Source organism: Schistocerca serialis, chromosome 8, assembly GCF_023864345.2.
Source record: "Schistocerca serialis cubense isolate TAMUIC-IGC-003099 chromosome 8, iqSchSeri2.2, whole genome shotgun sequence".
Classification (NCBI taxonomy): Eukaryota; Metazoa; Arthropoda; class Insecta; order Orthoptera; family Acrididae; genus Schistocerca; species Schistocerca serialis.
The window spans coordinates 428,553,218-428,577,148 of record NC_064645.1 but is presented as its reverse complement, the minus strand read 5'-3'; the positions used below and the strand labels follow the sequence as shown (position 1 = coordinate 428,577,148).

Sequence of the window (23,931 nt, the reverse complement as noted above, 5' to 3'; positions counted from 1 at the left end):
ATGAAATGTTTCTTCAAATAGACATTTAACCTCGCTGATAAATATATTACATTTGGAGTTAACATCAATAGCAGTACATACATGAGGCCAGCCCACAAGCTGCATCTGATGATTAAAGTTTTCCATGGTGTGTCTGTCTATGTCTGTTTATTCTCATGTTTCTCCAAATGAAATTTACCTTCCTCTGTATATTTACTTGGTTTATGGTGAGAAACTGTCCCTCATGATCAGCGAGGCCATTTATAATATTTTAATATTATTTATAATATTTTTGACAGTTAAATTATTATATGTAACCATATCAGTAATTCTGTTATTTACTAAAGCACTAGAACTCAAACAATGGAAAATCCAGGAAGGAATAACGACAATATTATGGGAAGTACAGACTGCTATTCACCATTGGGGTGCAGACAGGCAGAACAAAAAGACAGCAATACACTTGAGCTTCCAACCAAAAGGCATCCTTTTAAAGTAGAAAACACATATATGTTTGCACAAGCACAACGCAGACACACACGACCTTTGTCTTTTTTTCCACTGAGGCTGGGCTGTGTGTAGCAACTGCATTGTTGGTATACGCAGTCCAGCATCAGCAGACAGAGACAGTGGTCGTGTGTGTGAGTTGTGTTTGTCCAAATGTATGTGTTTGTGTGTTTTCTACTATAGGTGAAGACTTTGTGGCTGCTAGCTCAAATGTATAGCTGTCTTTTTGTTGTGCCTGTCTGCAACTCAATATGTGCTTTATATGGTATGCAGCAATCTACCCTTTCCACAATATTGTCCTCAAAGCACTGGAACTGGCTCTTACCCTAGTTGGAAACTGTGCCATCGATACTACATCGTAAGCACAAATCAGGTGTTCAGGGTCCATTCTGATTCTATTCTTTTGTTACACATTACAGTCACCCATTACAATGAATGAATTAGTTTTTCTAGACAGATGGGAGAGGGTGATTCAGTGTATCTCAGAGAAACACTCAGATTTCCAGCAGGTGCGCTGTAAATTGACAGCACAATAACTGTTGCACACTCTGCTGTTATTTCGATGCCACACATCTGTTCAGCACACTATTTGCTTAAATCTAGAGATTTATATACACTATTTCGAATAAACATTGCGACTCCACCTTTTCCCATACTAGATTGATAATGATGAACAGCTAAACAATAGTTTTCAATCTGCAACATGTGATTTCCATTTGTATTATGATATTTAGAGAAACATATTGTTTCGAGTTCACTTCCATATTCAGTAATATTACAAAAAGGGGAGATTGCTATTCACCATAAAGAGAAAATGCTGAGTTCCTACAAAATGACTGTTACACAAATACTCACACATGCATACACACATGAGGTGGAATCCAAAATTTTTGGGACGGGTGCTGCCATCTGGAAAGTAGGAGTAGTAGATCTTTGCACTGCTAGGTGGAGAAAGCTGCATATCTGATCAGTCAGTGTGCAGAGTGGCATTCAGCTGGGAGGACGTGTTGCATATCCACAGTGATTTCCGTAATACTCTGTTTTTGGTGTGTGGTGATTTTATGATAGATCCGTGAACAGAACAGCGCGTGTTTATCAAATTCTGTGTGAATTTCAGGAAAAGTGCTACAGAGACCCTTGCAATGATTCAACAAGTGTTTGGGGGACAGAGCAAGAGCCGTATGCGTGTGTTTGAGTGGCATGCTCGATTCAGGGCCAGCCGTACAGATGTCGAAGATGATGCTCACGCTGAAAGGCTCGTTCGCTGCACAATGGCAGACATTGTTGCCAAACTTCAACAATTGGTTCATGTGGATCGACGTTGAACCATTCAAGACCTTGCGGCTGAAGTGGGTATTGGTTATGGGACATGTCAACGAATGCTGACTGATGAATTGGGCATGCATTGTGTCGCTGCAAAATTTGTGCCAAGAATCTTGACTGCCAATCAGAAGGCACAGCATGTTGAAGCGTGCATGGACCTTCGTCACACAGCATCTGATGATCCAACCTTCTTGTTAGGGGTTAACACCGGCGACAAGAGCTGGATTTACTGTTATGACCGAGACACAAAGCAACAATCGTCCCAGTGGAAGAGCCCAGGCTCTCCAAGACCCAAAAAAAGTGAGACAGGTGAAGAGCAAAGTGAAGAGCATGATTGTCGTTTTCTTTGATACAAGGGAATTGTGCATAAAGAATTCGTCCCACCCAACCAAACAGTGAATTCCATGTACTATTGTGATGTCTTGCGACGGCTCCGTGAAAACGTGCGGCGACAACGACCCGAACTTTCGCGTCAAGGGAACTGGCTGCTGCATCACAACAGTGCACCCTGTCACATGTCCCTTGCTCACCAAGACCTTTTTGGTAAAAAACAACATGGTGGTGGTACCCCCCCCCCCTCCCCCGCATAATAGAAATAATAGAAGCAACCGCCATTCAATTTGGATAAGCAATAAATATGTCTGTAAATTTAAATGAAAGTGAAGTTGTCATACTGTAAAGAACACAAAAAGCTGTAAAATGTCACAGTGTAATCAAAACATATAGTCTTGTATGTAATTATACAACATGTATCAATTGAAATACATCAAATGGCTGAATAAATAAATCAATAAATGATGTTGATTGTACTACAATTCCAGTTTGAACAGACTGCCAATGATGCCCTAAGAATTCACCACACCTTTTGTTTGCAGGGCATTCCAAGCAGACACTGGAATATCACAGATATAATTATCACTTGATGCCTATATGGCATACTATAGTCAAAGTGTGATTGATGCAATTTCCTCCCAACAGCACACATGTAAATATTTCTGTTGCAGTTTAAGCTTGATATGTTGACTGCTCAGTGTACAAGGAATCACTGTATGTAGTCCACTGTACAGCAATGAATAAAGGAAAGTATTGTACATAGTACTGCTCCCTGCCAGGTTAATTTGAGAGGTATCTTGACAGTTCATCAACAGCACATGGATGATATTTTTGATATCCACTTATGTTGGCCTTTCAGCCAAAAGCTAAAATGTATAGCAGTTTTTCACTTGCCTGTCTGGGACTCAACATCTCCTCTACACAGTGAATGGCAACATATCATTTTCATAATACTATTGTTATTCATCTTGGACTTTCAAAGATTAGGATCAGTGTTTTCATTTTAAATGCGTCATCAGTGGTACTGGAATTTCACCTCCTGATGTTAAATGATGGCCAGACACTTTTTTTCCCTTTCCAGCACTTTACCTGCAAGCCTCTAACACCATTCCAATAAAGCTAGGGAGCCTGGTAAGTACAGTTAGTGCGTACGTTCTCCCTGCTTTTGAAATCATGACTTCCAAAAAGGTTAACTTAGAGTTGTACAAGTTACTCAGTACAATTAGTGGAATTCTGTATGAATTTAACTGTAAAAGGTAAGGAATATGGATTATTTTGCGTAGCTTGTGAAAGCTTTTGTCTGTGCAAATAACAACATGTTACTGAGGGGGAAAATACACCCTACGATATCTACATCTACATGGATACTCTGCAAATCACATTTAAGTGCCTGGCAGAAGGTTCTTCGAACCACCTTCACAGTTCTCTATTATTCCAATCTCATATAGCGCTCGGAAAGAATGAACACCTATATCTTTCCGTACGAGCTCTGATTTCCCTTATTTATAGTGGTGATTGTTCCGCCCTATGTAGGTCAGTGTCAACAAAATATTTTCGCATTCGGAGGAGAAAGTTGGTGATTGGAATTTCTTGAGAAGATTCCGTCGCAATGAAAAACGCCTTTCTTTTAACGATTTCCAGCCCAATTCCTGTATCATTTCTGTGACACACTCTCCCATATTTCGAGATAATAGAAAACATGCTGCCTTTATTTGAACTTTTTCGATGTACTCCATCAGTCCCACCTGTTAAGGATCCCACACCGTGCAGCAGTATTCTAAAAGAGGACGGACAAGCATAGTGTAGGCAGTCTCCTTAATAGGTCTGTTACATTTTCTAAGTGTCCTGCCAATAAAAAGCAGCCTTCGGTTAGCCTTCCCCACAACATTTTCTATGTGTTCTTTCCAATTTAAGTTGTTCGTAATTGTAATACCTAGATATTTAGTTGAATTTATGGCTTTTAGATTAGACTGATTTATTGTGTAATTGAAGTTTAACGAGTTCCTTTTAGTACTCATGTGGATGAACTCACACTTTTCGTTATTTAGGGTCAACTGCCACTTTTTGCACCATTAGATATTTTTTCTAAATCGTTTTGCAGTTTTTTTTTATCTTCTGATGACTTTATTAGTCGATAAACGACAGTGTCATCTGCAAACAACCGAAGACGGCTGCTCAGATTGTCTCCCAAATCGTTTATATAGATAAGGAACAGCAAAGGGCCTATAACACCAACTTGGGGAAAGCCTGAAATCACTTCTGTTTTACTCGATGACTTTCCGTCAATTACTATGAACTGTGACCTCTCTGACAGGAAATCGCAAATCCAGTCACATAACTGAGATTATATTCCATAAGCACACAATTTTACTACGAGCCACTTGTGTGGTACAGTGTCAAAAGCCTTCCAGAAATCCAGGAATATGGAATCGATCTGAAATCCCTTGTCAATAGCTCTCAGCACTTCATGTGAATAAAGAGCTAGTTGTGTTTCACAGGAATGATGTTTTCTAAACCCATGTTCACTGTGTGTCAATAGACTGTTTCCTTCGAGGTAATTCATAATGTTCGAACACAATATATGTTCTAAAACCCTGCTGCATATCGACGTTAACGATATGGGCCTGTAATTTAGTAGATTACTCCTACCACCTTTCTTGAATATTCGTGTGACCTGTGCAACTTTCCATTGTTTGGGTACGGACCTTTCGTTGAGCGAATGGTTGTATATGATTGTTAAGTATGGAGCTAATGCATCAGCATACTCCAAAAGGAACCTAATTGGTATAGAGTCTGGACCAGAAGACTTGCTTTTATTAAGTGATTTGAGTTCTTCACTACTCCGAGGATATTTACTTCTACGTTACTCATGTTGGCAGCTGTTCTCAATTCAAATTCTCGAATATTTACTTGGTCTTCTTTTGTGAAGGCATTTCGGAAGGCTGTGTTTAGTAAATCTGCTTTGGCAGCACTGTCTTCGATAGTATCTCCGTTCAAATTGTGCAGAGAACGTATTGATTGTTTCTTGCCGCTAACATACTTCACATATGACCAGAATCTCTTTGGATTTTCTGCCAGGTTTCGAGACAAAGTTTCATTGTGGAAACTGTTATAGGCATCTCGCAGTGAACTCTGTGCTAAGTTTTGAGCTTCTGTAAAAGATCGCCAATCTTGGGGATTTTGTGTCTGTTTCAATTTGGCATGTTTGTTTCGTTGTTTCTGCAACAGTGTTCTAACCCATTTTGTGTGCCAAGGAGGATCAGCTCCGTTGTTTGTTTGTTTATTTGGTATAAACCTCTCAATTGCTGCCGATACTATTTCTTTGAATTTAAGCCACATCTGGTCTACACTTATATTATTAATTTGGAATGAGTGGAGATTGTCTCTCAGGAAGGCGTCAAGTGAATTTTTATCTGCTTTTTTGAATAGGTATATTTTGTGCTTATTTTTCGACGATTTGGGAATTACAATATTCAGTCTCAATACGACAACCCTGTGTTCACTAATCCCTATATCAGTTTTGATGCTGGTTATTAACTCAGGATTATTTATAGCTAAAAGGTCAAGTGTGTTTTCGCACCGTTTACTACTCGTGTGGGCTCATGAACTAACTGCTCGAAATAATTTTCAGAGAATGCATTTAGCACAATTTCGGATGATATTTTATGCATACCTCCGAAATTAAACACGTATTTTCGCCAACATATCGAGGGTAAATTAAAGTCACCTTTCAGCAACTATATCATCTGAATTGGGAGGTAGGTAAAAGGATCCAATTATTATTTTATTTCGGTTGCCAATAGTGACCTCTACTCATACTAACTCACAGGAAGTATCTACTTCAATTTCGCGACAAGTTAAACTACTTCCGACAGCAACAAACATGCCACCGCCAACTGTGTTTAGCCTATACTTTCAGAACACCATTAGGATTTTCACAAAAATTTCGGCTGAGCTTATATCCGGCTTTAGCCAGCTTTCAGTGCCTACAACGATTTGAGCATCAGTGCTTTCTATTAGCGCTTGGAGCTCTGGTACTTTCCCAACACAGCTATGACAATTTACAACTGTTATACCAATGGTTCCTGTATCTATGTTCTTCCTGTGCTCAGCCTGCACCCTTTGTGATTGAGGCCCATCTTGTGTTTTCCCGAGACCCTCTAACCTAAAAATCAAATATCAAGGCTGTACCCACTATTTCCCCTCCACCGTGAACCATGGACCTTGCCATTGGTGCGGAGGCTTGCATGCCTCAGCGATACAGATGGCCGTACTGTAGGTGCAACCACAATGGAGAGGTATCTGTTGAGAGGCTAGACAAATGTGTGGTTATTGAAGAGGGGCAGCAGCCTTTTCAGTAGTTGCAGGGGCAACAGTCTGGATGATTGACTGATCTGGCCTTGTAACACTAACCAAAACGGCCTTGCTGTGCTGCTACTGCGAACGGCAGAAAGCAAGGAGAAACTACAGCCGTAATTTTTCCCAAGGGCACGCAGCTTTACTATGGGTTAAATGATGATGGCGTCCTCTTGGGTAAAATATTCCGGAGATAAAATAGTCCCCCATTCGGATCTGTGGGCAGGGACTACTCAAGAGGATGTTGTTATCAGGAAAAAGAAAACTGGCGTTCTACGGATTGGAGTGTAAAATGTCAGATCCCTTAATCGGACAGGTAGGTTAGAAAATTTAAAAAGGGATATGGATAGGTTAAAGTTAGATATAGTGGTAATTAGTGAAGTTTGGTGGCAGGAGGAACAAGATTTTTTGTCTATATATGACGGTAGTATCTGTTCCCGAAAAAACAGTTACCGTGGATGACCATGCAGCTTTGCTAGAAATGAAATGATAATTAAATGGACACCCTAGCTGCAAACAGACGTTGATGTACTTCATTGGGGACATGTTGAAAATGTGTGCCCCGACTAGGACTCGAACCCGGGGTCTCCTGCTTACATGGCAGACGCTCTATCCATCTGAGCCACCGCGGGCACAGAGGATAGTGCAAGGGATACGCACTATCCTTTGTGCCCGCGGTGGCTCAGATGGATAGAGCGTCTGCCATGTAAGCAGGAGACCCCGGGTTCGAGTCCTGGTCGGGGCACACATTTTCAACATGTCCCCAATGAAGTACATCAACGTCTGTTTGCAGCTAGGGTGTCCATTTAATTATCATTTCATTTCTAGCAAAGCTGCATGGTCATCCACGGTAACTGTTCTTTCGGGAACAGATACTACCGTCATATATAGTTAAAATATGGCTTCCCGGCCATTGACCTTCTTGTGCGAACGCACACGCTATGCCCGAACTCGTACGGGACTTGGTAGATTAATCTGCCATGAGTAATGAGTATGACGGGCAAACATCTATTAGGCGCACTACGAATGTAGTGGTGTGGATATGTTGGGAAAGTGAATCTCACGGGGAGTGTGCAAGGGATAAGTCCCTGCAGACGCACTATCCTCTGTGCCCGCGGTGGCTCAGATGGATAGAGCGTCTGCCATGTAAGCAGGAGATCCCAGGTTCGAGTCCCGGTCGTGGCACACATTTTCAACATGTCCCCAATGAAGTACATCAACGTCTGTTTACAGCTAGGGCGTCCATTTAATTATCATTTCAAGATTTTTTGTCACGTGAATACAGGGTTATAAATACAAAATCAAATAGGGGTAATGTAGGAGTAGGTATAATAATGAATAAAAAAAATAGGAGTGCGGGTAGGCTACTGCAAACAGCATGATGAACACATTATTGTGGCCAAGATAGACACGAAGCCCACGCCTCCTACAGTAGTACAAGTTTATATGCCAACTAGCTCTGCAGATGATGAAGAAATTGATCAAATGTATGATGAGATAAAAGAAATTATTCAGGTAGAGAAGGGAGAGGAAAACTTAATACTCATGGCTGACTGGAATTCGAGAGTAGGAAAAGGGAGAGAGGAATCATAGTAGGTGAATACGGATTAGGGGTAAGAAATGAAAAAGGAAGCCGTCTGGTAGAATTTTGCACAGAGCACAACTTAATCATAGCTAACACTTGGTTCAAGAATCATGAAAGAAGGTTGTATACATGGAAGAATCCTGGAGATACTAGAAGGTATCAGATAGATTATATAATGGTAAGACAGAGATTTAGGAACCAGGTTTTAAATTGTAAGACATTTCCAGGGACAGATGTGGACTCTGACCACAATCTATTAGTTATGAACTGTAGATTGAAACTGAAGAAACTGCTAAAAGGTGGCAATTATAGGAAGTGGGACCTGGATAAACTGACTAAACCAGAGGTTGTACAGGGTTTCAGGGAGAGCATAAGGGAACAATTGACAGGAATGGGAGAAAGGACAGTAGAAGAAGAATGGGTAGCTCTGAGGGATGAAGTAGTGAAGGCAGCAGAGGATCAAGTAGGTAAAAAGTAAAGGGTAGTAGAAATGCTTGGGTAACAGAAGAAATATTGAATTTAATTGATGAAAGGAGAAAATATAAAAATGCAGTAAATGAAGCAGGCAAAAAAGAATACAAACATCCCAAAAATGAGATCAACAGGAAGTGCAAAATGGCTAAGCAGGGATGGCTAGAGGATAAATGTAAGAATGTAGAGGCTTATCTCACTAGGGGTAAGATAGATACTGCCTACAGGAAAATTAAAGAGACCTTTGGAGAGAAGAGAACCACTTGTATGAATAGCAAGAGCTCAGGTGGAAGCCCAGTTCTAAGCAAAGAAGGGAAAGCAGAAAGGTGGAAGGAGTGTATGGAGGGTCTATACAAGGGCGATGTACTTGAGGACAATATTATGGAAATGGAAGAGGATGTAGATGAAGATGAAATGGGAGATACGATACTGCGTGAAGAGTTTGACAGAGCACTGAAAGACCTGACTCAAAACAAGGCCCCGGGAGTAGACAACATTCCATTAGAACTACCGACGGCCTTGGGAGAGCCAGTCCTGACAAAACTGTACCATCTGGTGAGCAAGATGTATGAGACAGGCGAAATACCCTCAGACTTCAATAAGAATTTAATAATTCCAATCCCAAAGAAAGCAGGTGTTGACAGATGTGAAAATTACCGAACTATCAGTTTAATAAGTCACAGCTGCAAAATACTAACACGAACTCTTTACAGATGAATGGAAACACTTGTAGAAGACGACCTCGAGGAAGATCAGTTTGGATTCCGTAGAAATATTGGAACACATGAGGCAATACCGAGCTTACGACTTATCTTAGAAGAAAGATTAAGGAACGGAAAAACTACATTTGTAGCATTTGTAGACTTAGAGAAAGCTTTTGACAATGTTGACTGGAATACTCTCTTTCAAATTCTGAAGGTGGCAGGGGTAAAATACATGGAGCGAAAGGCTATTTACAATTTGTACAGAAACCAGATGGCAGTTATAAGAGTCGAGGGGCATGAAAGGGAAGCAATAGCTGGGAAGGGAGTGAGACAGGGTTGTAGCCTCTCCCCGATGTTATTCAATCTGTATATTGAGCAAGCAGTAAAGCAAACAAAAGAAAAATTTCGAGTACGTATTAAAATCCATGGAGAAGAAATAAAAACTTTGAGGTTCGCCGATGACATTGTAATTCTGTCAGAGACAGCAAAGGACCTGGAAGAGCAGTTGAACGGAATGGACAGTGTCTGGAAAGGGGGATATAAGATGAACATCAACAAAAGCATGGAATGTAGTTGAATTAAGTCAGGTGATGCTGATGGAATTAGATAGGAAATGAGACACTTAAAGTAGTAAAGGAGTTTTGCTATTTGGGGAGCAAACTAACTGATGATGGATGATGGTCAAAGTAGAGAAGATATAAAATGTAGACTGGCAATGGCAAGGGAAGCGTTTCTGAAGAAGAAAATTTGTTAACATTGAGTATAGATTTAAGTGTCAGGAAGTCGTTTCTGAAAGTATTTGTATGGAGTGTAGCCATGTATGGAAGTGAAACATGGACGATAAATAGTTTGGACAAGAAGAGAATACAAGCTTTCGAAATGTGGTACTACCGAAGAATCCTGAAGATTAGTCTAGTACCTTCTGCCGCAGAAGTCGAACATGCACCAGAACAAATGGACGTGGTCAGCCCATAGAGGGCTCCGCCTCCGTGGCGGCTATTCCGCGCAGCGGCTCTCGCGCAGCGAGGGCACCACCGCTACGCCACGTGCAGACAGCGGCCAATAGCCGCTCCCTCTGGTTTCGTACATAGGGGCCCGCTCTGTCCTAGTCCAGCCAGTCTGGTACTCGCTCTGGATTTCGTTTCTATCTCGGCGGTACTGCGTTCTGGTCCTTGCTCGTTGTTGACATTTGCCTGGCTCTGGTTCTGAGTGGATTTACTGTTGGTGTTTAGTGTTGTGGTTTCCACAAGCCTCCGTTGTTTATCTCTTCCTTGTTGTGTCGGTCATAGTCGGTCATGGTCAGTTGTTGTCAGTTGTCGTTGGTCTGTCGCCCAACTCGTCCTGTGATTACCCGGTGGCGCGTGCTCCACCGCCGGCGGCTTCCCCGCCTGGCGGCTCCGATCTGCAGCCCAAGGCGTTCCCGCAGTTGGTTTTGGTTACTACAATTAGATGGGTAGATCACATAACTAATGAGGAGGTACTGAATAGAATTGGGGAGAAGAGGAGTTTGTGGCACAACTTGACAAGAAGAAGGGACTGTTGGTAGGACATGTTCTGAGGCATCAAGGGATTACAAATTTAGCATTGGAGGGCAGCGTGGAGGGTAAAAATCATAGAAGGAGACCAAGAGATGAATACACTAAGCAGATTCAGAAGGATGTAGGTTGCAGTAAGTACTGGGAGATGAAGAAGCTTGCACAGGATAGAGTAGCATGGAGAGCTGCATCAAACCAGTCTCAGGACTGAAGAGCACAACAACAAGAACCCACTATTCGGCTAAATTTTTATGAGTAAATAAGAGTACTTTTAAAAAATAGGCATATAACACTAAATATTGTTAATATACATTAAATACTCCATTTTTAGGGTGTTCAACATAGAACCAATAACCAAATAATGTTTGACAGGTGTAATAATTAACAGCAATGAAGCTTTCATGTACATTTTGAGAGATCTATTTGTCAGCATTTTTCTTGGGTTTTTGGTTATTCTTCTTCCTGAAGTTTGATAGCATGAGTGGTTGACAGTGTTGAAGATCTATCCTTGATTACTGATATCAGGCTTGAATCAAGCTGCAGATGGAGGTTTTAGACAGTCATATGTGTTCAAGGGAATGTGACTGTAATGTGAAAACTCAAGACTATGAGCAAAATGCACACAAATTACTGGATTAGAATACTTTCAGAAAGCAGATATGACAAAGTGGGTTGTACAAACTATGAAGTGATTTATCAAGGTGTCTTATCCCACTGTAGAGTTACATAAAAATGTAGGTAGACAGAAGGCTTGAGTTTTCAAACACATTCATGTGCGCGACATTTCACAAGATTAATAACATCACGGTGCCACTAAACATTTAAATGGAGTTTTATAGTTTCATTTTTACTGATGATTTCGCAAAGCAACTTCACATGAAATGCCATTTATGCCAACAGATGGAGGATGATACGATGTAAAGATGACAAGTCTCTCTCTCTCTCTCTCTCTCTCTCTCTCTCTCTCACACACACACACACACACACACACACACATGAGCAGTTTAAGATCATACACTCCTGGAAATTGAAATAAGAACATCGTGAATTCATTGTCCCAGGAAGGGGAAACTTTATTGACACATTCCTGGGGTCAGATACATCGCATGATCACACTGACAGAACCACAGGCACATAGACACAGGCAACAGAGCATGCACAATGTCGGCACTAGTACAGTGTACATCCACCTTTCGCAGCAATGCAGGCTGCTATTCTCCTATGGAGAGGATCGTAGAGATGCTGGATGTAGTCCTGTGGAACGGCTTGCCATGCCATTTCCACCTGGCGCCTCAGTTGGACCAACGTTCGTGCTGGACGTGCAGACCGCGTGAGACGACGCTTCATCCAGTCCCAAACATGCTCAATGGGGGACAGATCCGGAGATCTTGCTGGCCAGGGTAGTTGACTTACACCTTCTAGAGCACGTTGGGTGGCACGGGATACATGCGGACGTGCATTGTCCTGTTGGAACAGCAAGTTCCCTTGCCGGTCTAGGAATGGTAGAACGGTGGGTTCGATGACGGTTTGGATGTACCGTGCACTATTCAGTGTCCCCTCGACGATCACCATTGGTGTACGGCCAGTGTAGGAGATCGCTCCCCACACCATGATGCCGGGTGTTGGCCCTGTGTGCCTCGGTCGTATGCAGTCCTGATTGTGGCGCTCACCTGCACAGCGCCAAACACGCATACGACCATCATTGGCACCAAGGCAGAAGCGACTCTCATCGCTGAAGACGACACGTCTCCATTCGCCCCTCCATTCACGCCTGTCGCGACACCACTGGAGGCGGGCTGCACGATGTTGGGGCGTGAGCGGAAGACGGCCTAACGGTGTGCGGGACCGTAGCCCAGCTTCATGGAGACGGTTGCGAATGGTCCTCGCCGATACCCCAGGAGCAACAGTGTCCCTAATTTGCTGGGAAGTGGCGGTGCGGTCCCCTACGGCACTGCGTAGGATCCTACGGTCTTGGCGTGCATCCGTGCGTCGCTGCGGTCCGGTCCCAGGTCGACGGGCACGTGCACCTTCCGCCGACCACTGGCGACAACATCGATGTACTGTGGAGACCTCACGCCCCACGTGTTGAGCAATTCGGCGGTACGTCCACCCGGCCTCCCGCATGCCCACTATACGCCCTCGCTCAAAGTCCGTCAACTGCACGTACGGTTCACGTCCACGCTGTCGCGGCATGCTACCAGTGTTAAAGACTGCGATGGAGCTCCGTATGCCACGGCAAACTGGCTGACACTGACGGCGCCGGTGCACAAATGCTGCGCAGCTAGCGCCATTTGACGGCCAACACCGCGGTTCCTGGTGTGTCCGCTGTGCCGTGCGTGTGATCATTGCTTGTACAGCCCTCTCGCAGTGTCCGGAGCAAGTATGGTGGGTCTGACACACCGGTGTCAATGTGTTCTTTTTTCCATTTCCAGGAGTGTAGTTCTGGGCTCAACACATTTATTGTATGGAGTCATAATGAGAAAAGGCTTGGTGACTTCCTCATACATATGGGCAGCCTCAGTTCTACTATCCAATTTGCAGTGAAGCTGGAAAATAACAAACAACTACAGGCTGTGCTAGCCACTAGCAATGGTACCAAAATTGCCCAAAAAGTACATCTGCTAAAACTTTTGTATCACCATCTCATTAGCAAAAGGGGCATGGTCAATATTTTTGTGATGGTTGCAAGGCAAACACATGGGCCACAGCACTTCAAACAAGAGATGAAACGCTTGGGGGTGTTCTGAGGAGCAATGGTTACCCAAATAATGATATTAGAATGCCATAAGTAGCCTGGGTGATTTGACAGAATTGGTTGTATATTACACAAGCAAAATATAAGATAGTAAACACAGCAACATAGGACAGGTGGGACCCACATTGTCAAGGAAAACCTGAGTAAAAACATGCTGAAAGATCCACCAAAAACAGGATCACTGAATGAAAATGGAACTGCAAGCTGAAACACAAGGATGAATTAGCCACAGATGGGCATATACTGAGTGACCACAGTTACGTAGTAAAACCCAACAACATGCAAGTCTTGCTATGGGGAGTATCTATAATGCCTGTGTAATCAGAGAAACCACTGAAGTGCACAAGCATGGGGAAAACTCCCAAAATAACTGGACCCTGGGATGCCCTTTCACAGTGAACTCCTGTTGCACATAGAAGACTGTAAACCACACTAGAAATACCCAGGAAAAGCTGAAGAATAGATAGTGCACTGACTGGTTCACATTTGATTATTAGGCTAATAGATGCAGCTCCTTGTAGTTTCAATACATATAAATAAAATTTGCATATTATCACAAACCATTAAGCAGTTCCTCATTCTTGGGAAAACTGCTAAGTCCAGGGACATAACCAGAACTTTCCAGTGTGACACGGCTGTTCTGGATTACCTGCAAAAGTAAAAACACCGATGAATAAACAGTAATAAAATGTCAGAGAATACTTACAAAATAGATCAACTAATATTTTCACCCTCATATCTCCGATAAGTTTACAGTGGTGACATATCATCCTCCTACCACCACCTATACCAGCCCTGTAACTGGCAAAACATATACTATCGAAGGGAAAGCCACCTGTCAAATGACATATCATATACGAGCTGTTATGTAAACAATGTTCAGCCTTTTACAACAGCATGATTACCACCAATTTATCAGTTGGGACAAATGGACATAGGCAGAGGGAGTATACGGGCAACACACAATATCCTGTTGCAGAACCTCCTGTACAACATGACAATCGTGACCCTGCTGTCTGTTTCACCACATGTGCCATCTGGATTCTTCCCCCTGACACCAGTTTCTTAGAACTCCACAGGTGGGAACCAGCTCTACATGTCCTCGGTTCTCGCCACCTACCAGACCTTAATTTACATTAACTTCTTCCATCTTAGCATTTCTTCACAATGACTGCTGCTTTCTTCACTCCATTTTAGTTTTCTACATCTTTAATTTTCTTACCTGTCTATTTTTGCCGCCCCCCCCCCCCCCACCTGATATGTACAATGCACTCACCTTTTCATTCTTATTAACTCGTGCATGATGTTTAAGCGGTAATTTCTGTCTTCCATATTCTCAGGTTTTCAAAACTCATGCAGTGCAGTCCCCAACGAAGTCTTTCCTTCTTGTCCCGTCTGGTAAGTCTCCCCTGACCCGTGGTTCTGGGTGACTTTACTGAAATCTACCCCTTTTGCTAGACCTCACTAGTCCTTTTCCTTCACTCCCCTTCCTTCCCCTTCAACCCTTCTGCCTGAAGGAGGAGCCACTGGCTCCAAAGCTTGCCTAGTTATAACCTTCTTTTACGTGTGAGTTCTTCAGCCACTTGGTGAGTAGATTTATCTATCCCATTACATTTTGTATATATGCATAGCTCCATAAATAATATATATGTAAAAATATCTGTAATATAAAAATAAAAATATATGTAATATATGTCAAAAAACTTAGAAAATAGATTAAGGAAAAGCAAACCTACGTTTCTAGTACTTGCAGACTTAGAGAAAGCTTTTGACAATGTTGACTGGAATACCCTCTTTCAAATTCTGAAGGTGGCAGGGGTAAAATACAGGGAGCGAAAGGCTATTTACAATTTGTACAGAAACCAGATGGCAGTTATAAGAGTCAAGGGGCATGAAAGGGAAGCAGTGGTTGGGAAGGGAGTGAGACAGGGTTGTAGCTACTCCCCGATGTTATTCAATCTGTATATTGAGCAAGCAGTAAAGGAAACAAAAGAAAAATTTGGAGTAGGAATTAAAATCCATGGAGAAGAAATAAAAACTTTGAGGTTCGCCGATGACATTGTAATTCTGTCAGACAGCAAAGGACCTGGAAGAGCAGTTGAACGGAATGGACAGTGTCTTGAAAGGAGGCTATAAGATGAACATCAACAAAAGCAAAAGGAGGATAATGGAATGTAGTCGAATTAAGTCGGGTGATGCTGAGGGAATTAGATTAGGAAATGATACGCTTAAAGTAGTAAATGAGTTTTGCTATTTGGGGAGCAAAATAACTGATGATGGTCGAAGTATAGAGGATATAAAATGTAGACTGGCAATGGCAAGGAAAGCGTTTCTGAAGAAGAGAAATTTGTTAACATCGAGTATAGATTTAAGCGTCAGGTAGTCGTTTCTGAAAGTATTTGTATGGAGTGTAGCCATGTATGGAAGTGAAACATGGACGATAAATAGTTTGGACAAGAAGAGAATAGAAGCTTTCGAAATGTGGTGCTACAGAAGAATGCTGAAGATTAGATGGGTAGATCACATAACTAATGAGGAAGTATTGACTAGAATTGGAGAGAAGAGAAATTTGTGGCACAACTTGACTAGAAGAAGGGATCGGTTGGTAGGGCATATTCTGAGGCATCAAGGGATCACCAATTTAGTACTGGAGGGCAGTGGGGAGGGTTAAAATCACAGACGGAGACCAAGAGATGAATACACTAAACAGATTCTGAAGGATGTAGGTGGCTGTAGGTACTGGGAGATGAAGAAGCTTGCACAGGATAGAGTAGCATGAAGAGCTGCATCAAACCAGTCTCTGGACTGAAGATGACAACAACAACAACAATGTAAAAATAAAAACACAAAAATAAAATAAGTACTGTAAATCTAAACATATGTGTGCTAATTTAATATAACAGATTTCCAGTTACATCATTTTCATCTTCAAGTTTGGCTCAATGAAAAATATGCACACATGTACTGTCATATCACTTATAGCAGGCTGTTACTCAACTTTGTTCTTGAGTATAATATACTGAAAATCTATGCATTTTTCCAATGAAATCAGAATGATTTGTAACATTTGTAATATGAAGTTAGTTCGACACTCATCTTATCAGTTCAAAATTCAGAAAGCATGACGGTGCTCGAATGTATATCATATTTCTGGGAAATCTCCCTAAACGTTCTCTCTACGAAAGCCTATAGAGCATCAACAATAGTTGCTGGAAGACTGTGACAAAACGGTACGCAACCAACTGTATCCCAGGCACATTTGATGCATGACATGTTAGGTGAAAGTGCAGTCCAATTAGATGTGGTACCTCTTGTTCTTCAAAAGAAAGTTTGCAAACTCCTCATAACGTGAGGCTGGGCACTGACCTGAAATATGAAATGTGGAGCAGACTGGAGCAATTGCAGCACTTCACACTCTAAAACTTTGCTGTTACAGTGGCTGCTGTTTAGGACCTCCTTTGTTCTTACAAGTCAATATCACAGTTTGTATCCAATGGTGTTGCAAACCATCACACTTGGAGTTAGTTCATTACACTGTTCAACAGTGCAGATTGCCAAATTGTGACAGCCATGATAGCGTCTAACATGTTTGTAGTGACCACTGCAGAAACAGCTTAAAACATGGTTCATATCAAATCAATATATTTTGCCAGTCAGCAAGTCAGTGAGGTCATTTGCACGTCAATTGCTATCTGAGGTACTTGTGATTTCTGTACAACGGAACTCTATGTAATAACATGTGTGCCACCAGTCTAGCACACAGCAGACTGCATAGTGAACAGTCACTGCAATCAGGCTCCGACCTGCTACAGTGTTCTCGTCAAGTCAACTTCATAGATAAAAAATGTGGTATTCATTACAGAAATGCAGACAAAATTGCAGTCCTGTACTCTGACCACAACCCAAGTCCAATATTCTTTCACTCCTGTACACAATTCTCTTCAGGTTCTGCACATGAATCATTGTCGAAGCAGGATGCCCTGTAGGAGCTGAAATGTGATGGTTTCACTCACCTATTTCCCAAAGACAGATAATTCTATCTTGTTCGAACTATTCATTTGCTGATATTGTGAATACTGATGTAGGAGTCTGTTCATCAAATGAACTTAGTATTCAGAATGAGATTTTCACTCTGCAGTGGAGTGTGCGCTGATATGAAATTTCCTGGCGGATTAAAACTGTGTGCCGGACCGAGACCCAAACTCGGGACCTTTGCCTTTCGCAGGCAAGTGCTCTACCATCTGAGCTACCCAAGCATGACTCACGCCCCGTCCTCACAGCTTTACTTCCACCAGTACCTCGTCTCCTACTTTCCAACCTTCACAGAAGCTCTCCTGCGAACCTGCAGAGCTAGCACTCCTGGAAGAAAGGATATTGCGGAGACATGGCTTAGCCACAGCCGGGGGGATGTTTCCAGAATGAGATTTTCACTCTGAAGTGGAGTGTGCACTGATATGAAACTTTCTGGCACACTGTTTTAATCTGCCAGGAAGTTTCGAACTTCGTATTGTTATTTGCAAAACGCAAAAGACGTGCTTTGTTGGTGCTGCACTTTTTAATGCTTTTAATTGAGATAAACTCACTCTGAAATGTTCTTCTCCAGCACCCCACAGCAGAAGTGTACACAGAATCACCAAAGTGAAAAATCCATGCAATATGCATGTTTATGTATATATAAAGGCTGACTTAGTAATTTTCCCTTGTGTGAGACTGCATAAGGCTGTGAGATGATTTAAAATTCTAGATTCGCATATTTTACTGTTCGAATCACTTCTGCATAATCTTTCCTTGACTGTATCAATGCACATCTGTATTGCGATGTACTGTGAAATTTCGAACATTCACGAGTGCCATGATAAAACTAATACTGTTATCGTCAATTGTAGGCTTACACTTAATTGTACTCTTTTAAAATTTTTGAGAACAGTAGGCCTATTATCGTTCAAAATGATCTTCTAATTTCATTGTACAATTACATGAGAAACAGGTTAGTCTGAGAATTTTCGGATGCCTACAAAACTACATTTTCATAAGTTACTGGTATGAGTGTTTTGGATACGTAATTTATTTTGTTGCAAATCAGTGTTTGTGATTCACAGTTCAGCCACAGAATACATCATCCCTGAATTTTATTGTATATCAATGCAAATAAATGTGCATTTTTGAGAATTTTCTGAAGCTACCATTGTCCTTTACATAATCGAAGAGCAATTTATGGCAAATCAGCTTTTGTGATTTACTGTAGCAGACTTTCTAAAATGTTGTGTTACATCTAGTTCTCCCTTAAAGAGGAGTAGCGATATATATTGTGTGCATTTGTTGCAAATGAACTCTGTTTTCAAGTTTTCTAACAACTATAATTAACAACAAAACGTTTTAGTACACTAGTCATTTTTACCACAGGCTTTTGTGTTGCCCTAAGAGAAATCTTGCTTTGCTTATCTGTTTCAATTCTTACAGAAAATTAGCAACTTTTTAGCTCAACAGATTAAAAGATAATCAGGGGGGCTTAATTTGAAGTTATTTGTTCACTGCCTTGTGTTCATTGCACCAGCCAAAATGCAGCCCCACTGTGAATGCTGTTCTCAAAGACGGGATGAGTTTGTTGATGTCCGTACACAGCTGGAATTCATCCTGACTATTGTCAGACGATTGTCAGCTGCTGCGAATTGGTGTGTTTGAAGAATTCCCGAGAGTCGTGTCTCTGTGATTCCTGGACCAGAGGTAGCTCAAGTACTGTCCTCTATCGTCGATTTTGTCTCCTCTGCAGAAAGTACAGGATCTATCATTATCCGTCCACTTCACTGGAGTGGCATGTCAATAGATCTAGGCGTTCTATACAGGGTGGTTGGGGTCCAGGGAGGACTCAGGGTGTTGTACTGATCCCCGAAACCAACAAGTTTGAGATGCTGTCTTTGACTGAAACTGAGCCAACGAGATTCACTTCACCTGTTTTGTATGGTGTAAGGAAAACTCAAACAGAAAAGGGTAGGGGGTCTATTAATCGTCAGCAGTTCAAATGTATGCCGAATGAGGGTATCCCTTAGAGAAATGGCAGGAAGCGACAGGACAATACACCATGTGCACTCAGTGTGTATGCCTAGTGACCCCATTCAATACGTTGAAGAGGCTATTCTGGCAGCCAGTGAGGGAACAGGGTGCAACCAACTGCGGATTGTGTCTGTTGTCTGGGCTCCAAGGTCATTCTTGGGTCATTCCAGCCATTGGTAGAGAAGGTTGAGAAGACCAGCCTTGCAAATGGAGTTTCAACAAAGCTCAAAATTTTTAGCATTGTCACCAGAACTGGTTGTGGCCCTTTGGTTCTGAGTCGAGTGGAAGGAATGAACCAGAAACTTCGAAGGTTCTGTGATAAGTTAGGCGGCAACTTCCTGGACTTGTGCCACAGGGCTAAGAACTACAGGGTTTCCCTAAATAGGTCAAGTGAGCGCTACACATCAGAGGCCGCTACTCAGGTAGCTGACTAATATGGAGTGCACACAGGTTTTTTTTTTTAAGGTGACTGTCCATCCAATTTAAATATTATAGCTGTAGGAAACCCAGAAGTATCAGTGTAAGGTCGAAAGAACTGCCTCCCAAAGACGAGAGTATTAAAATCCTAATGATAAGCTGCCGAAGCATTCACAACAAAGTGCCAGGGTTTGAAGCGCTCATGAAACCTGAAATTCATAGCAGTGAGATTTTTGGAGGAAATTTAAGAATATGTCAAAAGGATAGGCAAATGGGATATACAAGAAACACAAATCTGATGAGATAGAAATTGAAGATGCATGTGAGGTGGTTTGGGCAAGACTCAGTATCAGGGATGGAGATAAAATAATAATTGGATCCTTCTGTCACCCACCACACTTATCTCCTGTTGTAACCAAAAACTGTAGAGAAAACCTCAGTTCACTTGCACATAACTTCCCCAATCATACTGTAATCATCGGTGGAGACTTTAATCACCCAGCAATCAATTGGGACAATTACAGTTCTGTTAGTGATAGGTGTGATAAGACATCCTGTGAAACATTACTAAATGCCTTCTCTGAAAACTACTTAGAACAGATAGTTACGAACCCCACTCATGATGGAAATATATTGGATCTCATGGCAACAAATAGACCTCTTTGAGAATGTCCACACCGAAAACTGTTATCAGTGAACATGATGTGGTTGTGGCGACAATGATTACCAAAGTACAAAGGACAACTAATACAAGCAAAAAGATATATATATATATGTTCAGTAAAATAGAAACAAAATCAGTAGTGTAGTATCTAAATGAGGAACTTGAAACTTTCAGCACAGGGCAGGAACACGTAGAGAGTCTATAGCTTGAGTTTAAAAGAATAACTGACCATCCACTGGATAGATATGTACCCAGTAGAACAGTTCATAATGGGAGCGAACCTCCATGGTATACAGTCGCTGTAAAGAAACTTCTAAAGAAATAGAGATTACTGCGTAACAGATGTAAAACAAAGCATAGGGCTGTAGATAGAGAGATGCCGAATGAAACGCATTTGGCTGTCAAGAGAGCAATTCGTGATGTCCTCAATAACTACAGTAACAGAATATTTGCAAGTCTTTCACAGAAGCTGAAGAAATTCTGGTTGTATGTAAACGCTGTTATTGGCATCAATGTTAATGTCCAGTCCCTAGCAAATTAGAGAGAAACTGAAATTGAGGATAGCGAAGCAAAAGCTGAAATGCTTAACTCCATTTTCAAATGTTCCTTTACAAAGGAAAACCCAGGAGAACTACCACAATTTAATACTTGTACCACTGAAAAGAAATAATGTGAAATAAGTATTAATGTCAGTGGTATTGAAAAACAGCTGAAATCATTAAAACTGAACAAAGCTCCAGGTTTCAATGGAATCTCTGTCAGATTCTACACTGAATTTGCATCCGAGTTAGCCCCTCTTCTAACTACAATCTATTGTAGATCCCTCAAACAAAAAACCATGCCCAGTTCTTGGAAAAAGCACAGGTCACACCCGTCTACAAGAAGGGTAGTAGAAGTGATCCACAAAACTACTGTCCAATATCTTTCAAACAATAGAAAATCCAGTTTGGTTTCAGTTGCCTGAGACTGCCGCCGTGTGTGCAAATTTCGTTTGTGTGTGTGTGTGTGTGTGTGTGTGTGTGTGTGTGTGTGTCGTCTACTGTTGATGAAGGCCTCAAGGGCCGAAAGATTTAATTGTAATTGTGAGAGTCTTTTTGTTGTGCCTATCTGCTACATGGTGAGTAGCACCTTCCCTTTTCATAATATTGTCCAATATATTTGATATCAATTTCTTGTAGACTCTTAGAACATATTCTGAGCTTGAACATAATGACGTATCCTCAATGCCAACCAGCATGGATTTCAAAAGCAATGACCATGTGAAACCCAATTCACACTTTTCTCACATAACATACTGAAAGCTTTGGATCAAGGCATCAAGTAGATGCAGTATCTCTTGATTTCCGAAAAGTATTTGACTCAGTACCGATCCTACACTTATTGTCAAAAGTATGATCATATGGGGTATCAAGTGAAATTTATGACTGGATTGAGGGCTTTAGGTAGGACATAACATGTTATCTAGGATGGAGAGTTATCTGTAATTAAGTACTATCTGAAAGAAGCTTTATATACAGTCAGGTCTTTATATAAGATTTCAACATGGTGCAGAGACTGACAACTTGCTCTAAATGTTCGTAAATGTAACATTCTGCATTTGAGGAGGGGGGGGGACCGTAGTCTCCTATGACTATAATATCAATGAGTCACAGTCAGAATCAGCCAGCTCATACAAATAGCTGGGATATGAAGTGGAATGATTGCACAGTTCAGTTGTGGGTAAAGCAGGTGGCAGACTTCAGTTTATTGATAGAATACTGGGAAAGTGCAATCAGTCTAAAAAGAAGATTGCTTACAAATCACTTGTGTGACTGACTACTGCTCAAGTGTGTGGGACTCATACCAGATAGAACACGGGGTATTGAATGTATACAGAGAAGGGTACCATGAATGGTTGAATCCGTGGGAGGGGGTCACAGACATACTGAAGGAACCAAGACTCTTGAAAATAGACATAAACTATCCTGAGAAAGTCTATTAACAAAATTTCATGAACCGTCTTTAGATTATTACTCCAGAAATATACTACAACTTTCTATGTACTGCTCACATATGGATCGTGAAGATTGCTCACAGAGGAAGCATGAGGATAAAATTAGAATAATTACTGCATGTAGAGAGGCATTCAAACAATCATTCTTCCTACACTCCATATGTGAATGAAACAGGAATAAACTCTAATAACTGGTACAACGGGATGTACCTTCTGCCATGCACCTCACGGTTCTTTGCAAAGTATAGCTGTAGATGTAAACTCTGACCTGATCAGTCACGCAAGTAAAGGAGGAGGGAAAGAAGAAAGATTAGGATTGACAATGAATTCATTAGAGGAAGATCAAAAGCATGGATTGCCGAAGGATCGGAAAGAAAACTGGGCATACATTTTTCAAAGACACTTTCCGCAATTTGCATTGAAAATTTTAGGGCAATCAAAGAAAACCTTAATCTAGATGGCCAATGGGTGATGGGGAACCCCTACAACTGAGTGTCTGTCTAGGGCTTTAACCACTGTGCCACTTGATGGACACATAGGAAAGTGTTGTTGGATAAATACATACACCATCAACGTGTGATTCTTTATCATTTATTTTTGGTACATTGCTCAATACATCCCACGAGTCTGAATTCATTTGCACCACTTTCTATGAGTGTTGTAATTTTCACAAATGTTCCTGTATTTACTCAAATATCTGCAATCTATTGCAAGTAATGAGCATAGCTAGTACATAATTTACTGAATTTCAACTATTAAGAAACTAGGTAAACCTTTGATACACATTCATATTAACGTAACTCTAAAAATCATTGGTATCCTGATTTCCTTGGCTGTGTGTAGTATTTGGGACTATATGTGTTGCCTTAAACATAGTTTTCTAATGTTTCGGGAATCAGTAAACACAACCAAATGGCACCATAGCACATGATGGCCAAAGTATACATAACATCATGTCCGACTGTGACTGATTTATACAAGTGTTTGTTCATTTCTGTGCTAACAAATTTCAAATGAATCTGACTGAATTATGATTGTCTCAGTTCATGTGTGTTTTGCCCATTGTGATATGGTGGCTTTTACTTGTGCTAACCCAACTTGAGATTCTCAAAAGATCTCCATAAAATGCAAAGCATCTTGCATTCATGGTGTGAATGACAGCTATATAATCTCTTTCACATGGAACATTCCTATGTGCATCTAAAAACCTCAAGTGGATATGAAATGAATGTGAAAGCTAATATAAGTGTACAAGCCT

General features: G+C 41.4%; 1 protein-coding gene and 1 non-coding gene across 5 annotated transcripts in view; one reads left to right on the top strand and one right to left on the bottom strand.

Annotated features, from left to right (window-relative positions):
- The window catches only part of LOC126416720 (coiled-coil domain-containing protein 134-like), a 43,612-nt gene that overhangs the window by 7,332 nt on the left and 12,349 nt on the right, over nucleotides 1-23,931 (bottom strand). For all 4 annotated transcript variants that reach the window (XM_050084530.1, XM_050084531.1, XM_050084533.1 and 1 more), the window contains exon 3: nucleotides 14,110-14,197. In XM_050084530.1, the coding sequence (XP_049940487.1) occupies nucleotides 14,110-14,197 (88 nt within the window). The remainder of the gene's footprint in view (nucleotides 1-14,109; nucleotides 14,198-23,931) is intronic.
- On the top strand, nucleotides 7,169-7,243 carry Trnat-ugu (transfer RNA threonine (anticodon UGU)). Its single transcript has one exon. It is a non-coding gene; the product is annotated as a tRNA-Thr (tRNA).